The sequence below is a fragment of the Glycine max genome, chromosome 7 (genome assembly GCF_000004515.6).
Source record: "Glycine max cultivar Williams 82 chromosome 7, Glycine_max_v4.0, whole genome shotgun sequence".
Lineage (NCBI taxonomy): Eukaryota > Viridiplantae > Streptophyta > Magnoliopsida > Fabales > Fabaceae > Glycine > Glycine max.
In genome coordinates this window covers 9,268,645-9,288,216 of record NC_038243.2, presented here as the reverse complement: position 1 = coordinate 9,288,216, position 19,572 = coordinate 9,268,645, and the positions used below count along the sequence as shown (strand labels likewise).

General features: G+C 31.4%; 1 protein-coding gene across 1 annotated transcript; it reads left to right on the top strand.

Annotated features, from left to right (window-relative positions):
• Window positions 1-14,395: 14,395 nt before the first annotated feature.
• Window positions 14,396-16,832, top strand: LOC100811519 (uncharacterized). The gene is made up of 3 exons (XM_003528914.5): window positions 14,396-15,189; window positions 15,861-16,046; window positions 16,150-16,832. Exons 1-3 carry the CDS (start codon window positions 14,767-14,769, stop codon window positions 16,432-16,434), a joined length of 894 nt encoding a protein of 297 aa, XP_003528962.1. The 5' UTR covers window positions 14,396-14,766; the 3' UTR covers window positions 16,435-16,832.
• Window positions 16,833-19,572: the final 2,740 nt, after the last annotated feature.

Below are 19,572 nucleotides of genomic sequence, written 5' to 3'. Positions count from 1 at the left end.
ATGTTTTTTTTTCTTTTTAAAAATAATTATAAATTTGGTTGTTTTAAAAATTTTGCATTTTCAAAAGTTTAATTAAATTAATTATAATTTCATTACAACGGAGGAAAAAGCTTTATTGTTTGGTTTGATTTTAGGGAGGTAAAACACTCTAATCATTACCCAAAATATTTAAAAGATCATTACAACGAACTTTTATTTATCTCTGAACAATTTCACTTTCGATATTGATCATTAGTAAAAAGAGATAAAGGGTTTGTTTAGTTATTATTCTTGAAAACCATTTTGTTGTTTATTCATAGATTTTTTACATAAATAATACAAATACATTAATTAATTTATGTAAATATTCAAGCAAAATATAATTTATGTGGATGATATAAATTATTATTGACGTTGAGAAATTGGTTCTTTTTAAATCAATTTTTTAACGTGAATAATTTTTTTGTCAGGAATCAATTTCTAACTGAGGTTTTTTGTTTAATAACACATGTTATGAAACTGGTTCATGGCAAATTGATTTCATAACTTGGTTTTTTAATTATTTTTTTAATTTTCTGGTTTTTTATTTATTTTTTATTTTTAATTATTTATATTTAAATTAAAATGGACACATCAAAACTATAATGATTTTCTTATTTAAAATCATAATGTTTTAAAATCAAATAGAACTTTTTAAAGTAATTTATTCCATATTCATTGTATGTCTATCTCTTTTATATCATTTGTTTATTTTTATTTTGTTCTTTAAATTATTTTAATATTTTACAGTTAAAAATAAATTTATATCACAATTTTAGTTATTCATTATAAAATCCAAATATAATTTATTTATTTATTTAAATGTATGTTTGTTTATTATGAATTATTAAAAATATTTATTTATTATCATTTTAAAATAAATAAAAACATTTAGCTTATTAAAAATAAGTGAAGAAAAATAGAAATGGTAATAAAAAATAAAAAGAGAATATAGCAAATGAGTAAAAGGCTATTGGAAGGATTTTGTCGTTTCACTCTTGACAACGAAAAAGGCTATTGGAAGGATTTTATTTTTGTCATCTTGTGCAACTAGCACAAGGAGGGTCTCTTTGAATTTACCATACAATCATTCCATCGACTTGAACTACAGGCTTGCAATATTGAAACTCATTGATATACGGTTTGAAACTCCAAATAAGATTATGAAATTTTAGGAAATCCTCTACTGATTGACCTCCTTGTGGTGGCATTGGCAATGTTTCCTTCACCACCATACCAGGAAAAAATTGTTGCATAACTTGCAACAATCTCGATAAATTGTGGAATGATCTTTCCCAATTGTCGTAGATGTTTTCAAAGACTTTTTGCTTTGTCGGTCCTACTTTATGGTATATGGCAGTGTATCCTTCAGTGCTTTTGATGTGTGCTACCAAGGTTGGTACTGAAGTTGATGGATCATTTTCAATCAAGTTGTGGATGCTTTTACTAATGAGCAAATATGACAACTTTGTAAGATCTTGTGATATTGATGGATTTAAAAATGTATGGGGTTCACAGACCTTTCTTATTTCCCACTGCTTACTTGCAAGGATGTGTGATGCCTTGCACCTCCAAGCACAACTATCGTTATCACAAATGACAATTAGCTTTGTTGGGTTCAATAGTTGTGTCTTGTAGTTAGCTTCTTGGTTCACATGATATTGTTGCAAAGCATGTTGTACTTCTTGTTTTGTAAGAAAACACATCTATTTAAAGAGAATCCCCATCAGATGTTGGACTTCTTTGCAATCTACACTTTGGCCGTATTCAGAATCTTGAAAATTAGATTCTTCAAAATTTTGCATGTGTGGTGGTATGCAATATGGTGGTACGGTTGTTATTGGTGAAACAGGCTCAACTTCTTCCTCGTCATCTTCCTCTTAGGGTTGATTGTGTAGAACTTCACATTCGTCCTCACTAAAGGGACTGAGTTGTTCGTTAGGTAAGTCAGGTTCTACTGTAAACTTAGGCTCATTTGTTGGGTTGATGTGGTAGGCTCTACTATAGAAGTACTCAAGTATGGGTGAGGTTGATCCTCAGTAGCATCAAATGTTTGTGAGTCTAACAAATTGGGGGGAAATGGTGCAGAAAGAAGTTGAGTAAAAGAAGATGTGTTTGGTTCAAATAAATTTTGTTGTGGTTGGATTAAAGCAAAAGTGTCTTGAGTTGCACCGGATGTGTGTGAATAATGGGACTAAGGATAATATTATGGTTCATGAGGTATTGGTTGAGGGTTTCAAATGGAAAGTGTTTGTAGCTGGATGTTTGCATACAATTCACAGCATTGAAGAATAATGGCAAATAATAGAAATCAAACATATGACGTCTTCGTTGTCAACAAGTTGCATTACTATAAACTTGAGCATTTTGCAACCCATTACTTGTGGGTATCAAAATGAAATATGACATACTTGGTCCAGTGGTTGAAGTCGAAGCCTTTTGGTGGATTTTTCTTTTTAGGGCTTCAAGTGTGAGGCCTCGTTTTTTTTTTAAAGAATATCAGGTGCGGGAATTGAAACATATCTCCTTCATCTGTTTTGGTTATTTGATCATTGTAATGCACTAACCATCTGACAGATGAGAAAGACATGTTGTGTAATAGAGAAAGAAATATGATAGAGGGTTTGTGTTTGCAAAGTTTAAAGAAAGTAATAGAGTAAGAAAGTGTTGTGTGGATGTGTTAACCAAAGGTGAATATGACTTCTATATATAGAGGGACAGAGTTAAGGATTTACAACCTAAGGTTAGGATTAGGATTTGAAGCATTGAATTCCTTAGCGTAAAATAAAAGTGTCTTTGACGCACTGACATAAAGCAAAAGTGTCTCTAACACACTCGCGTAAAGAAAAAGTGTCTCTGATGCATTGGTGTAAAAGCAAAAGTGTCTCTAACACACTGACATAAAGCAAAAGTGTCTCTGACGCACTGGCATAAAGTATTGGATTCCTGACCTAGGGTTGGGGTTAGTATCCATGGTTCATTTAATATACTAGGGTTAAGGTTTGTGCTACAAACATATGGACCGAGGTCAAAAAAAGAAAAAATTACTAAAACTTCAAGATTTCAATCCATGAGTGCAAGTTTGGGCATTTAGATTTTTATTTGTATAAACTATTTTTTTAAATAATGTTTCATTCCTGGATTTTTCATGTCAACAAAGCCATTAAGACAATTTTTGGGTCTTGATTCGGCCCTCAAATGCATTAACGAAGTGGCCAAAAACAAGAAAAAAAAATTACTAAAACTTCGACATTTCAATCTATGAGGGCAAGTTTTGGTACTAAGATTGGTATATGTATTAGCTATTTTGGTTAAAATCATGCGTCATTCCTATAGTTTTCATGTCAATGAAACCATTAAGATAACTTTCGACTCTCGATTCAACCCTCAAACACATTAAGGAAGTGGCCAAAAACAAGAAAAAAATTACTAAAACTTCAAGATTTCAATCCATGAGAGCAAGTTTTGGTACATAGATTCTTATTTGTATTATGGTTAAAATAATGTTTCATTCTCATAGTTTTCATGTCAATGAAGCCATTAAGATAACTTTCAACTCTCGATTTGACCTTCAAACACATTAACAAGGTGACTAAAAACAAGAAAAAATTACTGAAACTTCAAGATTTCAATCCATGAGGGCAAGTTTTGATGCTTAGGCTTTTATTTTTATCAATAATTTTGTTAAAATAATGTTTCATTCTTGTAATTTTTATGTCAATGAAGCCATTAAGACAACTTTTGGCTCTCAATCTAGGCCTCAAACTTCAAGATCTCAATCCATACTTCAAACTTTTGGCATTAAAACACATGTGACAAAACCTCAAAAATACGATAATGAAAAACACACATGACAACTAAAAATCATTAAATAATACAATAAAAATCAAATAAATTGGGGGGGGGGGGGTCTTCAAAACATAATTCAAGGTGCATTGCTTCATCGAAGTATTCATCCAAATCCTCATAATTTAAAGAGCTTGTAGAAATTGGTGGTGGATGTGTCCATTTTTGTGTGGGTGTGTCTGTGATTGTAATATATAACTCCATGCCTGTGAGCTTGGAGATTTTCCCAAAGAAAATATATTCATTATGTCATCATCATCGTGCAACATGCATGCTCTGTAGTGGTCACAATCACCGACAAATGATATAGGTAATAAAAAATATATATCATTGACCACTTTACCATTTGGTAGACTAATCTTGTTTCCAATAGCTTGTTTCAATGCACCAAGTGACATTTTGTTGTCTAGTTGAACGATCTTTAGTGAATCGCTTACAAACGTTGAAACATGTCTAGTTGTTATAATGACGCCATTGTAGTACACAATCGTATTGACTGATGATGAAGTCATGGTTTAGGGTTTATGGTTAGGATTTAAGGTAGCAATAAGGTTTTTGACTGAGGTGATGGGTGAGACTACCTCAGTGTAGACCATATTTATAATGTCTAATGGTTTGTCACATACACCTCAAAAAGAACAGCCAAGATCACACCGTCCAAATCAACGACCTAGATATCACCGATTGGAGAAACTCATGTTGAACGGCCAAGATCCCACCAACAAAATCAACGGCCTAGATATCACTAATTGAAGCAACACACATTGAACGACCAAGATCCCACTGACAAAATCAACGACCAAGATCCTACCGAATGAATTGTCTTACTATTAGATTTTTTCTATAAATACAATGCATGTATTATCATCATATACACTAACTCAACCTTGCTTTCTTTCGTTCTCATATATTCGTCCTTAACTTCTTGACGTTAGCACCAAAACTTAAACCATAGAATCTATAGCTGCTTCTTTTCTTTGGAAACAACACCTTCATAGATTTGGAGAAGTATGTATAATACATTCTGTATGTTATGATTTACAAATAATGATGTTCTTATTATTTTTATTTCTACAAGTAACATACGATGCAATCCAACCATATGCCCAGGCTATGCCTTCTCCAAATCCCAAAATTGAATCTTTGTTGGTTCAAGCTGAGTTTTTTTATGTTGGAAAGCTTGGACAAGTTAAAATCGACGATGCTTAAGTGATTGCTTTGGTTGAAAGGTGGATACCTGAGTCACAAAAGTTTCATCTTCCTATTGATGAATGCACAATCACCTTGGAAGATGTTGCTCTTCAACTGGGTTTATGTGTTGATGGAAGACCAGTTATTGGTCCAACATATTATGATTGGGAACAAATATATAGGTATTGTTCCCCCAAAGAATGCATTAATGGGATCAACACTTAAACTAAAATGGTTAAAAGAAAACATGTTGACTCTCCCAGCAAAACCCACACCAAACAATTAACAACCCATTGTATATTATACATTTTAGGGTTGATTGGTGGGGTGTTGATGCCAGACAAGTCAGGGAACAAAGTTCACCTGATGTATCTACCTCCATTAGCAAATCTTGATCGGGATGACCGGTATAGCAGGGGTTCAACATGTTTAGCACATTTTATTGAGAAATGTGTAGAACAATTTATCCCACATCCAAAAAATTGGGAGGATGTACAGTGTTGTTGAAGTCATAGGCATGGTATCGCATGTCATTCATTCAACGAAGGCTCAAGCGCTAACTGTTATATCCACTTGCAACTAGGTAAAAAAAGTTCTCACTCAAACACAATTTATTTTTGGTAATCTATTTGACATTAACATATCACATTTCACTAGATGGAGCGGCAAAGGGCTATGATTTTTTGAAATGTCATGCGGTGATGTTATAGGCTATAGGTCAATATTCAACAACATGAATAACGAGAAGGTTGAACCATTTTTTTATTTATTCAAACACCAATTATATTCTTTTTAAAATTACTAACGTAAGTTATTTTTCTATTTCCATTGAATTCCTTGCAGAGGGTTTGAGTCATTTCTGCTAGAACATGCATACAAAGATTCCAAAATATGGAGTGTTTATGTCGCTTTAATTAATTTGTTTTCCAGTGATAGTATGACTATAAACTAACATGGCCATACTTCAATTTGGACTTTGTCAAGACATACCAAATCCACTGCATAATTTTGACAAAGTCTATCATATCGACATGAGAGGACATAATGACACAAATTGGGTAGAGAAACATCAAAAGTGGATTGCAATTTGGAAGGAAAGACGCAAATATGTATTAATTGGCCAAACAATTATAGGAAAGATTTAACATATGAGTCACTAAGTGAATTGGTACTAAACAAATTCAAAAAAATTTCTAACACAGTTTGCAGCTCAAACAAACGTTACTGCCACATCTCGTTTAGCTCCAAACAAGGAAACTAAACAACATCCTCCATAACAAAGCCCACCAGTCGTTGCCAATATGCATGATGGAGAACTATAATCATGTGTTCAATCGTATGAGTTCACGCCAAAACCTCATCATCATCAAGAAGATTATGGATACAATCTATAGTTCTTCAACACAAGGGGAGAAGACTTTATAAGCAACCTCATAGGTACAGATCTTCGAACACCAGAGTCTACTTATGCATACATGCCAAGTATGCCTATATCTTCATTTTCATCCTTTCACCAAAGTATTGTCAACAATTCTTCATCTAATGACTTTGTCTAGGAAGAGAAACTTGTTGTTCCTAATGAGAAACTTCAACCATAAGAACATAGACGAGTACGTTGACAATTGACAAGAAATATACAACCTCCCAGATGTGAAACTAATGGACACAAACGACATTAATTGTCATTATTAATTATGTCATATTATGATGATTGTTAGTTTGCCTTTCTTAATTGAATGAACATTGAACAATACATTAATTGACTGAGCACTGTATTTTTGTGATACGAATTGACTAAACATTCATTTCTTTGAGACGATTTGACCCCAGGTTGCTTTTTCCTATATGATTTGACCTCACATTGCTTGTTTTGAGATGATGTGATTGCACAATGCTTTCTACAAAACGATTTGATTAAACACTATTTTTTTAGGTAATTAATTAATTAAGACTTAATTTAAATCATTTATATTATCGATGTGATCTCAGTCATTGGTATGAGTCATAGGAGAACAGTAGACCATCATATATATATATATATATAAGGGTTTGATGCAACTCAATATCTTTGTTTGATACTCACCTTATTGCTTAAAACATGGAGAGTGTATCTATTTTTGTGTATTTCAATGCTAACATAATTCTAACAGATGAAGGAATATTGTTTGAATGCCCTAGTGATGCTAAAGTCATCACAATAAGTGAAGACATGTCGTTTGTTGCCTTCAGGAAAATAATCTACGTAGATGATGGTTATGTTGAATACGATTGTGTGGAGCTCAAATGTGATGATGATGTGGGAAAAATATTTTCGTCTATTCATAATTTAGTATCAAAGGTTTGATTGAGTTGAATGCAACTTTTTATGCGTTCTCCAAATGAAATCCTTACCCTACGGCACAAACCAAGGAAACTAAGAATGACTAATGAGATAATTGCTCTTATGCATCATGAATCTGTGTAGTCATTGCACAAACTATTTGTTGCTACTTTTTTAGAATAAACTTGCAATTCATCATTGAAAATTCGTTGTTATTTTTTTTTTAAAAATCTACTTTAATCGTATTAATCCCAAAAAATTATAATGTTTACCTAAGCTTTATTTATCTAAGTCTCTTTATTTTCGTCTTCTTCAATCTAGATAAAGTTGGTTATATTTAAAGATTAATTATTATTTTTTAAATACTATATTAGATAAATTATATTTAAGTACTTATGGTTTTACATCAATCACCAAAATATACTATTAAAATTGAACATCCTTTATTTATTTAATTTGTTTAGGTAAAAGAATTAGATCACTTAAAAATATATGCATTTTTATTTAAAAAATATATTTAATAAGTAAGAAAAGTAATAAAAATATGATGTAAGAAAATTTAAAAAGGTTCCTTTTTATTTTGTTCGCCATTTTTTTATAAGGATGTTATTTAATAGGTAAAATATTATATTACATTTAAAAAAAAATTGTATATTTCCTAAAAATGCATATCCATAATCCACACAAGTAATAATTTTAACGCACATATTCATATTTTATGAGTATTTAGATATTTATATTGAGTTTTTTTTTCTTAAACATTAGTTAAACAAAAATATTTTTTCATATGATAATTATCAATCATAAAAAGGAAAATATTTAACTAATTTTAAATACAATATAAATCATATGAAATTATGTTTTTTTATTAATAATTAACTATATTATATTTATATTGAATATTCAAATATATGCATTTTTTTTTAAATATTATTCTAGATAATTTATATTTTTTATAAATTAATATAGATAAATTAGTAAAATTAAAACAAATTAAACCTAAAAAAACCAATTAAATGAAAAAAATATAAGAAAAAAAAGAGAAAAACAATATTTTAAAAAATAAAATAAAATAAATAGAAAAAAATAAAAAAAAAACAATAAAAAATTAAAAAAAACACTTTTAGAAAAAAAATGATTTCTAAATTGAGATTAAAAAACCTAGTTTAGAAATCGATTTCCAAGAAACTGATTTCTAAATTACATTTAAACAAAACAAAAAAAAAACTATTTTAGAAATTGGTTCCTAGGAGCTGATTTTTAAAGTACGTTTAAAAAAATTTGAGTTAGTGAGAAATTGGTTTTAGAGAAGCCATGAATTAGCAGCAAGAGGTGAAGCCATGAACTGGCATACCTTGTTGGGAGCAAAACTTAGTTCTAGATGAGTGATAGTCACATACTATAAGGCCCTAACAACAGACCTATAAATGGAAGCATCGTGCAATAGATCAAATCTATATTTGAAGAGCTTGCAACTTGAGACCATTGGCGAAGAAATGGGTTTTGCCTCTAACATATTTGTTCTTTGCAATATATCTCTAATATATTTTGATTAAGTCACTAATTAAGCTCCACTGGACAAGGAATGAACTTCAATCCCCAAAACATAGTCTAGAGAACCCAACTGTTTAACAGAAAAAAGGTATTGAGTTATTGAATCAAGTTGTCAACCAAGGAAGATGAATTACCAGTTATGATGATATCATCCACATAAAGTAGAATGTAGGTAATTGTAGAAAAAGTCTTGTAAATGAATAAAAATGGGTCACATTTATTGTCTGTAAACCCAAAATGCAGTAAAGTAGCTTTGAGCCTTTCAAACCAAGCCCTAGGAGCTTGTTTTATCCCATAAATTGCTCTATGTAATTTGTGTACAAATGACTTAATTGAAGACTCAAAACCTGGAGGTCAAGTCATGTAAACTTCCGCTTCTAAAAACCCATTAAGGAAGACATTATTTACATCTAACTGTTGCAAAGGCCGCTTGTGAGTGATGTCAAGTGTTAAAATGACTCAAATTGTCACTGGTTAATCAAAAGAGAAATGTCGCATGGAAACCAAACCCGAACTTTTGATTAACACCTTTAGCCACCAATGTGGATTTGTACCTATTTATACTGCCATCAAAGTGTTTCTTAACTCTGAATACCCATTTACATTCAATTGCATTTTTGTGTGGAGGAAGAAGAACTAGGGTCCATGTATTGTTGAAGTGCTTGTTTTACCGACTTAGGTTCAATATGAGGAAGAAGCAAGGAAGGATGGATCCTTGGTTGCACTATCCCAACTTTAGATCTTGTAATCATAGGGTGAACATTTTCTAGTTTAACAAGGGAGATTTGTGGGGAATATTGAGATTTAGTTGCAGAAGACTGCAGATGATCCTTAAACTAATAAGTACTAGTATTTACATCAGTTGCAGGAGATTGAGAATGATCACAAGACTAAGAAGTACAAACATTTACAGCAATAGTAGAAGTTATTGTATCCTAAGCAGGAGACTGTGCAGGAATAGGGGATTGAGATACAACAATGCTAGAACTGTGATGTTCAAGAGAGGGTGATGAAGAATGACTTTGAGGCGAAGATGGATTTAAAGAGGAAGGGAAAAATAAAATGACTCAGTTATAGGTAAGGTAGTGGAAAAGGATGCAATAGGAACATGATTGGAAGAAGATGTAGAAAACAATTTAGGATAAGGAAAATGATGTTCATTAAAAATGACATCTTTGGAAATAAAAATTTGACCAAAATAAGACATGCACTTGACTAGGTGAGTAACCTAAAAACACACATTTAGAGGACCTAAATTTAAGTGCATGGGAATGATAAGGATGCAAGAAAGAAAAACAAGAACAACCAAAGAATCTTAAGAATTGATAATTAATATTAGTTTGAAAAAAATAGTATAAGGGATATCAAACTTAAGAAGAGTTGAAGGCAAACTGTTTATAAAATACACAGTTGTTTGAAAGCATGATCCCAAAAGTAGAAAGGAAGGGATGCATGACTAAGAAGAGAAAAGCCTAACTCAACTATGTGACAATGCTTTCTCTCCACAACACCATTTCAATGATGTGTGTGAGGGCAAGTTAGTCTATGAATGATCCCTAGTTCAGACAAATATGAAGAGAAAACTCAAAATTTACCTCCCTAATCTATTTGAATAGCTTTAATCTTCTTGTTAAATTGTAATTCAACAAGTAATTTGAATTGTTTAAAAATGGATAGAGCATCAGATTTATTATTAAAAAACATATCCAAGTAAACCTAGAATAAACATCAACAAAAGACATATAATAACAAAATTGACTATAAGAATAGGAGCCGGATCCCAAAAATCATTGTATATTAATGCCAAAGGAGAGCTGTAAATAGTTTGAGAAAGCTTAGAAGGAAATCTATGAATCTTGCCTATTCAACAAGCAGAAATGAAAGGCAGTTCTTCTTTAACAAAAAATTTGGAACTACAATGATTAAGCATAAGCTTTAAAGCTTGAGAGTTTGGGTGACCTAGCCTAAGGTGCCAAGTATATACAAAATTAGGCACAACATTATTACAATCAACAAAAGAAACAATTTTATACTATAAGAGTTAGAAGTTGGATAAGACACAACAAAGCAAAATTGAAGATTGGAGAAATAGTACACGCCATTAGGTCCATCCTCTCCTTGATGAAGGATTTTATTGGAATCTTAAGATTTAACAACGCAACGATTAGCATGAAATTCAAAGAAAACATGATTATCTTTAGCAAAATTGCTTACACTAGGTATAGTCTTAGTGATTTGAGGAACAAGAAGCATATTTTTAAGAACAAGCTAAGCATTATGACTGAAAGGGGAAATAAATTTGGAATGACCAGAGGCTGAGATATTAAGACCTTGTCCATTACCAATGAAGATCTGATATAGACCCTCAAAAGGAGAATTTTGTTGGATATTTTGTGAGTTATTTGTTGCATAGAAGGATGCTCCATAATCTGGAAACCAAGAGGATGAAGTATTGGAGTCAGAATTTGCCACCATAGCTTATGAAGGCCTAGAGTTAGAGTTCTAAGAATTGTGATTCTGATTTTGACTTTGTTGTTAACTCTAATTGGAAGCAGAATAATTGTTCTAGTTGTTTTGATTCTAATCCTAACCCCAATTTTGATTGTGATTGTGATTTTGAGACTAGTTAGTATGATTATTGTTGCTCCCATAATTGTTATGGTTGTTGTTTCCATAATTTCCATTGTTTTATTTGAATCCTGATACTAAGGATTGAACCTATTGTAGCTAGTAAGAGTCATGTGGTTGTACTTGAAACAAACTTTACATTGTATTAAGCTCTAACCACCATGGCCACCACCACGGTTGAAACCACCTTCATCGTGGGCATTACGACCACCAGAAGCTCTAGAATAAGAGGAATATTGATTTGTATACACTGTATTGGTGTTAGAGTATAAATTCAAGTTATCATTTTCAATGCAATGCGAAGAACTCATTTGAGTAAGATCCACTTTTGGTGTGAAGGAATTACTCAAAGATTCGAGTTTGGTGTATTTTCAAAGACATAGTTCCTATGTAAGAATGTAACCTTCAGCTTCTTCAACAGTGATGAGTGGTAGACAACTCTCAATTAGAGCAATCATTGAATCAAAATCCCTAGGTAGACCTTCAAGAATCACATTTGTGTTCACGATAGGTAGTAGCATCACAAACCAAAGCAAGCACATCAATAAGCTCTTTGATACAAGAAAGAAAATTAGAAACTAGACTATTGTCAAGCATCGTGTGATAGAGCTCTGATTGGAGTTGTCACGCCTTTGTTCGTGTTTGGTGATGAAAATATGCATGGATCTTGTCCTATACTTGATAAAAGTGTGTCGACCCAAGAACTCGAGCAAACATCGGACTTGAGAGCGTTGATTGAAGCAAAACAAGAAAAAATTTATCTTGTTTTTACCACATTGAGAAAAGAGGATTAACACAATCAAGGTCGTGATCTTCATCAAAGGCATATCTTAGAGGGATTTGAGGATTCACAACGAAGCGATTGAGCCCAAGCATAATAATCATGTCGCCACAACAAAAAGTTCTTCTCATTTAACTTTTTTGTGTTTTGATGTAAAAAAAATTATTATAGGAAACAATGTAGAGGAAATATCTTGATTCATCATAATAGTGTTGAATGGAGTCACACCGGAATTGTTCGTTGGAGTCGTAGCAAAGTTGTTCGCCGGAGTCAAAATCACACCAATGTCAACTAAATATAGTTATAAAGCTAATTAGAGTTGTTTAGTCATGCACGTGCATTATTAAAAATGACAGTGAGTATGTTACAAAAACTGAATAGTATTATTTTCTATAGAAATTTTATTCTTTTATTCCTTAATCCGTCTAGTTTTTATATTTGTAACATTTACAATTTTTATTTAAGATTTATTTATTTAAAATTAAGAGAGTAAGCAAAAATTTATTTATCATTTGTTTAATATTACTATTAAGAAAATATGAAATAATAAATTAAAATAAAATATTCTTATATAAAATTTAAAGTAATATTTAATTTTAATAATACATTTTAATTGTTAATTATTATTCTTAAAAAATTCTGTAGAATTATTAATTTATAGACCCGCTTTTATTGACAATTTGGCATATGTAATGTTGATGTGGCTGTCGGTTCACTACTTCCTAACTTCTTCCTCTTCAGTCTTCACTTCTCAATCTCAACCATTTCCATTTCTTTATTCTTCCCATGTGGTGGCTCTGTCCCCATTTTATTTTTAATTTATTAAACTACCGTATTTATTTTTCTTCTCATTTGGTAAAAGCATAAATGTTCTTTAACACCAACATTCAACTCCACTAGACAAACGGTTACTAACCACTAATGCATTCTTTTAATAATACATTAATAATTCTCGCACATTTCTTTATTACTACCCATTTTATATAGCTACTGCAAGTAGGTTATAAAGTACTAACACGTGGATGTAAGGTTGGAATGTAGGCTTAGGATACATGACTCGGTAAATAAAAACTAAAATATAATTTTTCATCATGATAAATATCAAAATATTTAAAATTTATTCTTATGAAATTTTAAATATGTTTTGTGTGATCGGTAAAGGTGTGATATTTTGATTCGAAATTTGATTTAAGAAATCTCATTCCGCGTGTCAATGTTAATGGATCAACACAAATTTTAATTTATGTGATGGATCTAACATTAAGAAGTGAGATTGGATCTTCTGAATCCAACTCTCCCTTAATAAAAATATATTCAAAATTTTATAAAAATAAATTTAATATTTATTGAGACAAAAAATATATTTTAAAAACTCACTAAATAAATAGTTTATGAATCATCATTGTTCTTTAATCTTTAGAATAAAAAACTAATGAAGAGTTTCAGCTTGATTGATTTTAATTATCATTTTTTTTATAAAAATTTTATTCATAATACATTAAAATATATTAAAAAAATGTATTAGAAAATATGTCCACCCTAAAAATCTATGCCTGCTTCTATAAACTTTACAAGAGAGAAATTTAATGAATGAGGAGGTTGAATATCTAATTGTTTGGTTACTGTTCATTCGGATGACTTTTTTTTTCCTTATTTAATTTTTCATTTCTTAAATATAATAAAAATAAGTTAATTTTTTGAAAATATTTATTCATCTTGATTTAATTTTTTTAGCACTATTCAAACTTTAATATTAAAATTATTATTTTCAACATTTTGTGTTCAATTACAATAAAAATAGAATAAATAATATAAATTATTTTTTATATTATCATTTAATCATATGCATTGATGGAAGATAAGTTTTTTATTTTATTTTTATAACAGTTATTTTTATAATCTACATAATATCTATCGATTTTGTTAAAAAAATTAATTAATTTCTTTTAATGAAGTTTATCCTCCTAATTACATTAAAAAAGTGTAAGTATATGAAGTAAAACCATTTTTTTTCTTAAAAATAAGAATATAAAAAAGAAATATTTCCCTATTTTTTAGGCTAGCCAATATAAATAAGTTTCAAATATACACATAAAAAAAATACAGTTGCAAATTGCGGTGCAGTCAAAGACTTATGGATGACAGAACACAGAGTCGTTGGTTCCATTCCATGCCGCTCTACCTTTACAAAAAAAATACAACATGTGTCATATTCAACTTCAATTATCCAGTTGTTCAGATTCTTCCTTCCCCTGCATAAATCATCATCATTAAAAAAATCAAAAAACACCCTCCAACTCCAAGACCTATTCACACATGTGCTAGTGGAACCAATAACCAAACCCCAACACACACATAACACAAACAACACAGATCAAGTTTCTCATTCCCTAGACAGATCCCAACAACAACATAGACAACACAGAGAATGCACGCAAAGACAGACTCAGAGGTAACAAGCCTCGCCGCGTCTTCCCCCACGCGCTCCCCTCCACGCCGTCCTCTCTACTATGTTCAGTCTCCCTCACGAGACTCTCACGACGGCGAGAAAACCGCAACGACGTCGTTTCACTCAACGCCCGTTCTCAGCCCCTCTGCCTCTCCTCCTCACTCGCGCCACTCCTCCTCCACGCGCTTCTCCAAGAAAGACCATAGCCACAGCCTCAAGCCGTGGAAGCAAATCGATGTTATTGAAGAAGAAGGGCTTCTTCAAGGGGATGATCACCATAACGGGCTTCCACGTCGGTGCTACTTTCTCGCGTTCGTTGTTGGGTTTTTGGTTCTCTTCTCCTTCTTCTCGCTTATCCTTTGGGGGGCTAGTAGGCCCATGAAGCCCAAGATCAACATCAAGGTACCTCTTTTTTCTTTTTTATCTTTAGTTATGTGTTTTTGGTTTGTGCTTTTCAGGGTGGGAAGTGAGGTGGGGCTTGATCAAGTTTGAGTTTTTAGGATGGAATCTAGGAGGGTTGTGTTTGAGTTTTCATTTTTTTTTTCGGTGAAATATGAACTGGTGGCTTGGTTGGTTTTTCAATTTTGGGATGAAATATGAAGTGGGTTCTGATCAATTTTGCGTTTTTAGGATGAAATCTGAACTGAGTCTTGATCGATTTTTCGTTTTTCTAATGAGATATGAACTGGGTCTTGATCAATTTCGAATTTTTAGGATGAAATCTGAACTTGGTTTTGATTTATTTTTTTCATTTCTAGATTGAAATTATGAAGTTGGTCTTGATCAATTTTGTGCTTTTAGGATGAAATCTGAACTGTGTTAATAACGTTTTAATCTTACAACGAAATATGAGCTGGGTTTTGATAGTTTTGTAATTTCAGATTGAAATATGAACTGGGTCTTAGATCAATTTCGTGTTTATGAAATGAAATCTGAAGTGGGCCTAGTTCGATTTGTCATTTTTGGAATGAAATGTGCACTTGCTCTTGATTAATTTCATGTTCTTTTTAGGATGAAGTCTGAAGTGGGTCTCCTTGATGAGTGATTTTGATTTTTTTATGGGCATTTTGCAGAGCATAAAGTTTGATCATGTTAGGGTCCAAGCAGGTTCGGATGCAACAGGGGTAGCCACCGATATGATTACATTGAATTCCACTTTGAAATTCGCATACCGCAACACAGGCACATTTTTTGGGGTCCATGTCACATCCACACCCGTGGAACTGTCCTATTCAGACATTGTAATTGCTTCGGGAAATGTAAGATACATGAACAACACAACACATCCTAGTGTATAGTAGAGTATAATACGTACATGTTTGATGTTTCACTTTTTTCTAACGTTGGAAACGGTTGTTGCAGATGAAGAAGTTTTATCAATCTAGGAGGAGCCAAAGGTTGGTGAGTGTAGCAGTGATGGGTAACAAGATCCCTCTATATGGAAGTGGTGCTAGCCTAAGTAGCACAACGGGTGTGCCCACTGTGCCTGTGCTATTGAACCTCAACTTTGTGCTACGATCTAGGGCTTATGTGCTTGGGAAATTGGTGAAGCCTAAATACTACAAAACCATTCAATGTTCCATAACTTTGGATCCAAAAAAGCTCAATGCTGCGATTTCCCTCAAGAAATCTTGCACATATGATTGATACATGTGACGGAGAGCAAGTGGGAATTATTTGAAAAATAATAATAATAATAAAAATATTGTTTTATGATTAATGTGTTCTTTTGATGTGAGGAAAGAAATGGTACAGCCAGAGAGCAGTGTGCCAAGGACGCGTTTTTGGGACTGCTTGGGCTGCCCAAATTGCCTCAAATTGCGGTAAGACAAAGACATGCATGTTGGGTTCGGTAGAGAAATGTAATCTTGTGATTGATCATTTCATGAAGACATTTTTTTGGGTTGATTATTTGTCCGATTTTAATTTATTAATTGTAAAAGTGACAGGTAATTTGAATTCATTCAATCTCAGTGTTGTAATTGCATCTTTCTCCATGTAATTATGGTGTAATTATAGCCATATAAATTTCGCTTTTTGATTGAGTTGTTTCTATCTGTTAGGTAAGGTCCATGGTGAGAGTGCATGTTCAGGATCAGGTCAACGGGTCATGAATTGATTTCATTCACTATGTTTTTCAAAATTAACATTATTCTTACGTTAATTTGTAGGAAAAAAAAATGGATGATTTTGCCCAACAAATGTACTAGTAGCTTTTAAAAGGTGTACCACTAGTCCACTAACACCAAATAGCACCACAAAATTCTAGCAGTTCAATTTCCAAAATGCTCAATCTTAATCATGCAGGGACTTAGGTTTCACTTGTATATGAAGCATTCGTTTCATTCCACTTGTCCTAAACTGGCAATACATAAAACCTTTAACAAATAGCAAAAATGATAGAGTTCATTAAAGTGTTCACTTTTTTTATGCATTTGGTTTAGTAGGTAACTTTGTGATGATAAGGTAAAGGTACATACCCATCCAAAACAGCGCATTGGCACCCATGGACGATCGTTGGAAATGTTACTAGAGAATCTTGCCTAGGCAAATGTAAAGTTGGCGCTTTCTTTATTTAAAATTCCAATTGATCTGATCTCGAAAAAGGAACAAGGAGTAAAGTTACAAAACATGTTGTAATTTACATTTTAGCATAAGACGAATTCTAACCTATATTCATGTTCTTTATACATCACAACAAGACATGTTCAAGATAGATAAATAAGACTATTATGATGAATAAAAAATTTTCTTTTATTATTTAACATAATCACATATTTAAAACTTACATTTGAGATAACTAACTATCTCATATTAAATTATTTACACGTATGTTTGAAGTATCTATACAAATATGAGCAATGTTAAGTGCGCATCCTCTAACGTACTCTCCATTGTTGATTAAAATTTATTAAAAAACAATAAAATATGAATCTTACTTAGTTAATGACCTCACTCATGATTTTATAGTTTTTCATAAATTTTAATCTATAAGAAAAAGTATTTGTAAGGAATGTATTACTATCATTTCTCATATTCATATTCTTATACTACTAGTTAAGGAATATTTTTTATTATTAAAAATGATATGAATGCAGTCTCACTATATTTTTTAAGATTTTAATGATAATATAAAAAAATTAGCAATACAAAATTATTGTTGGTATGAATTTTAAGATAATTATTATTAAAATTAACAAATTTACTGTACATAATACATTATAACCGTGAAGGAAAAATGTTTTACACCCTTAATGCATAAAATATTTTCTATTTTTTTGAAAGTTATTTTCAGTAAAAACTTGTTATTTATTATTCGTTAATCAATGTCGATCGACTGTAAAAAGAAAAATCAATGTCCTTAATGCAAATTAAAGAATTTAAAAGCGACAAAATGCTAACAGGAATTAATATGGAGCAAACGGAGTAAATATGTAGAATTTCATGTGACGGTATATAGAGACGCAGTTCGTATAATGAGGGATTTGACAACAAATAGAACTCTCATTCCATTTGATAAAAGAAGTGTTAATTACTCTTGATTAGCCTAATTCAAACACTTTTTTAGATTTTATAGTTTATATTGTTTAAACAAACAATGACAAATTAAAATGTATGTGTATAAACGAAAAAAAATGTATAAACAAACAAGTCGGTGGAGGAATCCTTGATTGCTCTGAAAGTGAAAAAGGTTACTTGGGAACATGCTTTGTCGATGCATGTGTCCTTTTCAACACAAAGAGAGAGTGTTTGTTCCCCAATCTATGAATAAAAAAAAGAAAAACATCAATCTCTTTGCTCCATGGAAGTGATGAAGTAGTATTTAGATGGTAGAGGAAAAATAAACTTCGGTTTGAAATGTTATTTAGGAATTTTTATAGTAAAGACAATTGTTATTTTAACTTTTTATAAATAACAAATTATTAACATTTGAATCAGTTTATAAAATTGATATGTGTATTAAGTGTGCAACAAATCATGATATAGTCTACTAAATAAAGTGTATTTTAAGACCAATAAGTATGGCATATGGGTTTAATTAAGTATGATAACTGATAAGACAATGCTGAAGAATCTGATAAGACAATTGTCTTTCACATTGCATAAACTAAGTAAAGGGTATTAGAGAAGATTTCCTTAAGCACCAAGTCCTTATCCAAAACGAAGCACGTAACAGGATGAATTTTCAATAAATATGTCTCATTCTCTAGCTTAGAATAGAAATTTCCACACGTAAAAACTAAGAAACAAAAGGATGTAACTGCCGGAGGAAAAATAAAACTTTTGTATAGGAGATCCGAAGTACTGTAACATGTAATAGAAAAAACATGAAAGTTGAAGAACAAACTTTGTCTCCAACAACTAGAAATATTCCTACAAAATCTATGCTACTTTCGGCTAAAGAATTTATGAGCAATAATTTTACTAACATTCCTTCATTCTTTAAGAGTTCAAAATCCTGTATTTAAGTTCATTTTTCATTATTTTTTTAAAGGTACATTTTCCATTTTTTTGGTACACTACATTTTTCATTCTTTATTATCTATTACTAAGATTTCATTGTTAGGATAACATTTTTTCCTTCTTAGCGTATCTTGATAATTCTCTCTTTACAACTTTATTCGATTTGGATAAAATCGAGTGGTTGCTTGTGTCTTGAGTATAACATTTGGACATAGTTTTAAAAATAGGTTTGAACCAATTGGTCAGACCGGAAATTGGTAGTCTAACTAATCCAAGCCTTATGTTGGATCGGATATGTTATTAACCTTGTGTGACCCGGTA

Coding starts and splice junctions, on each gene's coding strand:
- LOC100811519 (XM_003528914.5), top strand. CDS start 14,767: ATGCACGCAAAGACAGACTCAGAGGTAACAAGCCTCGCCGCGTCTTCC. Junction 15,190..15,860: donor AGCCCAAGATCAACATCAAG/GTACCTCTTTTT, acceptor GGCATTTTGCAG/AGCATAAAGTTTGATCATGT. Junction 16,047..16,149: donor TTGTAATTGCTTCGGGAAAT/GTAAGATACATG, acceptor CGGTTGTTGCAG/ATGAAGAAGTTTTATCAATC.